At 28.7% G+C, this 4,500-nt stretch overlaps 1 protein-coding gene across 1 annotated transcript; it reads right to left on the bottom strand.

Annotated features, from left to right (window-relative positions):
• Window positions 1-2,885: 2,885 nt before the first annotated feature.
• On the bottom strand, window positions 2,886-4,159 carry LOC127244956 (protein EXORDIUM-like 3). Its single transcript, XM_051265570.1, has one exon. The coding sequence runs from the start codon at window positions 4,081-4,083 to the stop codon at window positions 3,055-3,057; it is 1,029 nt and encodes a 342-aa protein (XP_051121527.1). The 5' UTR covers window positions 4,084-4,159; the 3' UTR covers window positions 2,886-3,054.
• Between the last annotated feature and the right edge of the window lie 341 nt (window positions 4,160-4,500).

The following is a 4,500-nucleotide window of genomic DNA, read 5'->3' as shown; positions in this document are numbered from 1 at the left end:
AGTGTCTTGTATAATACATTCTAAATAATATTATTACTATTTTTTGTCTAAACTAAAGAAGACAAATGAGTTGGGATAAAAGAAATATTAAATAATTAAAATACTAATTCAAAATTATAATATTATTATTTTATTTTAGGTAATATAACATACCAAGGCTCTGTTTGTTTGTTGTGGTTTTCAATTCGAGAGTTACTATTTATTATTTTTTAAAAAAATATATATATTAAATTAATATTCTTTTTTATATTATACTAAAAAATTAATTACATTAAACATATTACATCAATGTTTATGCATACAAAATTAAACAACTATTATAATAAAAAAAAAAAAAAATCAAATATTCAAAACCACAAACAAACACACCCCCAAAGTGTTAAGTTGTAACATCCCATCATCAATTATTATGGAATATGAATGCATACAAAGCACTCTACACCATTTTCAATCCATCATATTCATTTATCCAGTTTTAACTTCAAACATACAATTGCTATAGTAATTTTACTCTAACCATAACTCCATTTTTCACTATTATTCTTCAAATATTTATTTTTTCCTATTATTTTAAACAACTTTTTATTTTTATAATTTAAAATAAAATTTTAAAAAATAAAAATTAAATTTTAAAAACAAATTTATAATTTTAAAAATTAAAAAACAATTCCTCTTCAAATCAAAATAGAGAACAAACAAACCTCATGTTTGTGTGGGAGAGTGTGTATTATAAAATATTCATTCTCTTTATCATATTCACATTGATATTTATGTCCATTACAAATTTCATTTTTTTTTAAATAATAAAAATAATACTCCCTTCCTCCCGTAACAGATGATTTTTTTGTCCATCTCATTAAAAATAACTTATTTCTATTTCTAGTAAATTTATTTATCTTAAAATATATTTAACAAATATAAATCAATTTAATTAAATTTCTAACATTTTACACGTAGCACTCACTCAAAACCCCTTGATTTTTATCTCTCTCTTTAATAAATAAATATTTTTATCTATATTTAAAACTTTTTATTTTTAATAAAATTAGTTTTAAGTTAATTATAAATAAATAAATGAATTTTTTATTTATTTGTATTATATAAAATTTTATTCTCTACAAAATAATATTCATATTGTATATATTTTATTAATTTATAATGCTAAAAATATTTAAAATACCAACAACACTACTCATATAAAAATATAAAATAATATCACAACTTATTATTGATAACTTACTAATCTACACTACCTAAAAAATATCGTGTCCTTAAGTAAATGGATCATCTTGACCGGGACGGAGGGAGTATATTTCAATTTCATTTAAAATTGAAAATTTATAATTTTTTAAATTTTTTATTAAACTAATTAATTATTATAATTTTAATCTATAGTTATTTTTATCGTATTATAATATTTTTTATTAATATCTTCATTATTTAATAATTATATTTCTCTTCGATCTATAATCTATAGTAATCAGGACATCATATTCAAGAGGCTAGGAGTAATTTATCTTATAAGAAATAGTGATTATCATAAAAGAGAATTCTAGAAATAAATAGAATCATATGTTTGGTTGTTTTCTTTTTGTATTTTAGGTACCGTAAAAACATTGATTTTTATTTTTATTTTTATTTACGATTTAATATCACAATTCTATAGAAAGTGTACAAAAATTTAATATAAAATATTATACTCAATAGCAATTTATCCAAAATCAAAACTCAAGTATAAAAATAAGCACAGTCAACAAATCTGTTATTTAAAATTTATATTAAAAAAATGGAATTAAAACAACATTGTAATGATATATCTAATAAAATCACACATTTTAAATAAATAATATTGAAAATAATTGAAAACAGAACCAAACACTTCAGGCAAAGGCCAAACCAAATTCAAGGCATTTTATGTTGAAAATGATTAGACTCAAAATTCAACTTGATCTTGTATTTTTTATAAAAATTTTATTTAATTTTATATTTTTAATATATATTTCATCTTATAAAATATTATTTAAACAATAATACAAATCAAATATAAAAATAAAATGCAAAAAGAACCTCATAAACTGATTCGATATAAACTTTTATCTTATTTTTAACAGTCCGGTAAATAATGATTTGATAGTTTGTGGTGGACTATTCGAGAGATAACATAATAATATTTAATATATTATATATACATTTATTATTTTTATATTATTTAAATAATTATTTATAATTAATATAAAAATATATATATCTTCAAATTATTTCACTAAACAAACTAGATTTTGGGTAAAATTATCATTTTGTCTATAATGCTATTGGTATAATTATTTATTCTTTGTATTAAGCAATACAAATATGAAAAATATATAGAAATTATTTTTCGTATGGTGGGAGAAATTACTTCACACCAAAAATATTTATTGTTGAATTATTAATTTCTAAAAAATAAAATATATTTATTATATATATTATATTTTTTTAATAATATTTATAAATAATCATATATTCTAAAACTATTAAGCAAACATATCCTATATATATTTGAAGAGAAAGTACACTTAAAAAAAATTCAAATTACATGAATAAAAAAAAAAGACACCACTTTAGTTTTAATTTAATTTCAATTTTTTTTATATAATTACAATAAATTTTTAAATATTTTCAAATCATAAATAAAAATATATATATTAAATATTAATTAAAAAAATTGGTCAAATAGTTGAGATCCCGATGCGGATGGGCCCACTAATAAAACACAGTCTTGGGATGTGCCAAATCTATTACAAGATGGGCCCCTTCCCGACCATAAATTTTGTCCTTTTCTATTACTTACACACGGAGGTAGACGTACGGCACGCGTGCATGCAACTTTTTTATTTTTTACTAAAATTTAATAAAATTAAATTAATCGAGTTTATTAAATACAGTATTAAAATTGAATTATCATCCACCAGCAAAATCAGAAAAATAAAATAAAAATAAAAATAATATAAAGAAAATTGAAAATCAAGTTTCGGAGAAAGCCAAACACGTCCTTACAAAACGAGATATACTCACTTACTGATCAAGTGCATTAGGGCCAGTGCAGTAATTTAACATATTATTCCATACCCACTGGACCAAGAACCGCCGTCTGATCCCATTCATATTATACGTGGCACCATCCTTACCGTTCATCATCTGTCCGGTGTAGGACCCACCGCCTCCAGTACCATAAATACCCTCGCACAAATCCGCTATTTCCACAGGAAAAATCGGGTCCTGACCCGCATACCAACCGTTGATAAACGGGTTCGTGGATAGCTCCGCAATTTCGTGCCCGATTACGCTCACCATTCCGTCGACGGCGACGTCGCCGTTCGGCGATTTCACCGCCTTCAGCCCCGGAATAAATTCCGGCACGGCGAACGGATACGCGCAGATGCCGGGGCACCGCCGGCCGGAGTTTCCGACCCAGGCATACGGCAGCGTGTGCCCGACGATCGACGGGAACGTGAAGTAATGAAATCCGCAGACGTTGTTGCAGAAATCCTGGACGTAAACGTCGCCGGCGGTGAGGATGAGGTATACGCCGCCGTTGGGGTTCACCGGCAGCGGCCGCGTGGAGGCGGAGATCGCCGATTTTATCAGCGACTGTACGGATAACCGCGTGAATTTCCTCCCCTGCGAGTAAAACCGGTCCGACTTTTCTTCGCCGAGCCGGACGGTTCTCGAAATGTTGGCGCCGGTCTGGTCGGTGTACTGCTGGACGGTTCGCCACCAGCCGGCGACGGACGGCGCCGTCGAATCGGCGGCGGAGATGGAGGTTATGAACTCCCGGATTATCCGTTTCTGGCTGCTCCGCCAGGCGCCGTACCAAATCGGGTAGACGGTGATGTCGGCGGTGAGGATGGGGCCCATGTGGTATTTCAGATGGACGAATTCCGACGAGCCTTCGTACTTTTTGGAGCCGCCGTAGAGGTGGTCGGCGGCGGTGGAGTTGGTCGGCCAGGGCCGCCAGCAGGCGGCGGGTACGGCGAGTAGGAAGAGTAATAGAAGCGGCGGCGCGTGAGTGTCGAGCGCCGGCAATGGGTGTCGTATGGACATCGTCGGAAAATTGGGGAATGAGTCGCCGGAGAAGATTTTAGTGGAGTTGGGAATTCCCCATAAGTCAGGCAAATATATCTATATATTGTACAGAAAATGCGTTTTTTAAATAAAATAAAATAAAATAAAACAAAAGATTGGTGTGTTTGTTTTGTGTTTGAAGCTTTCTTTTTTTTTTTTTTTTAATGTTAAAAATGAAAATTAGCAATATACAATAAATAATTTTTTATATTGAAATTGTTAACTTTTTTTTTTTTAAGTAAATAGGTATATACTAATATTTTGTGTAAATATATTTGTATACTCTTTTCGTCTTGTACAAATATAATTATTTATTTTTTTATGTGAATTTTAATATATTAATATTTTATAGATAATACAATAATGATAAAAAAGAAAAAAAGTTCACTTTGAACT

The sequence above is a fragment of the Andrographis paniculata genome, unplaced genomic scaffold, assembly GCF_009805555.1.
Source record: "Andrographis paniculata isolate CXL003 unplaced genomic scaffold, ASM980555v1 Contig21END, whole genome shotgun sequence".
NCBI lineage: Eukaryota > Viridiplantae > Streptophyta > Magnoliopsida > Lamiales > Acanthaceae > Andrographis > Andrographis paniculata.
This window is presented reverse-complemented; position numbering and strand designations above follow the sequence as displayed.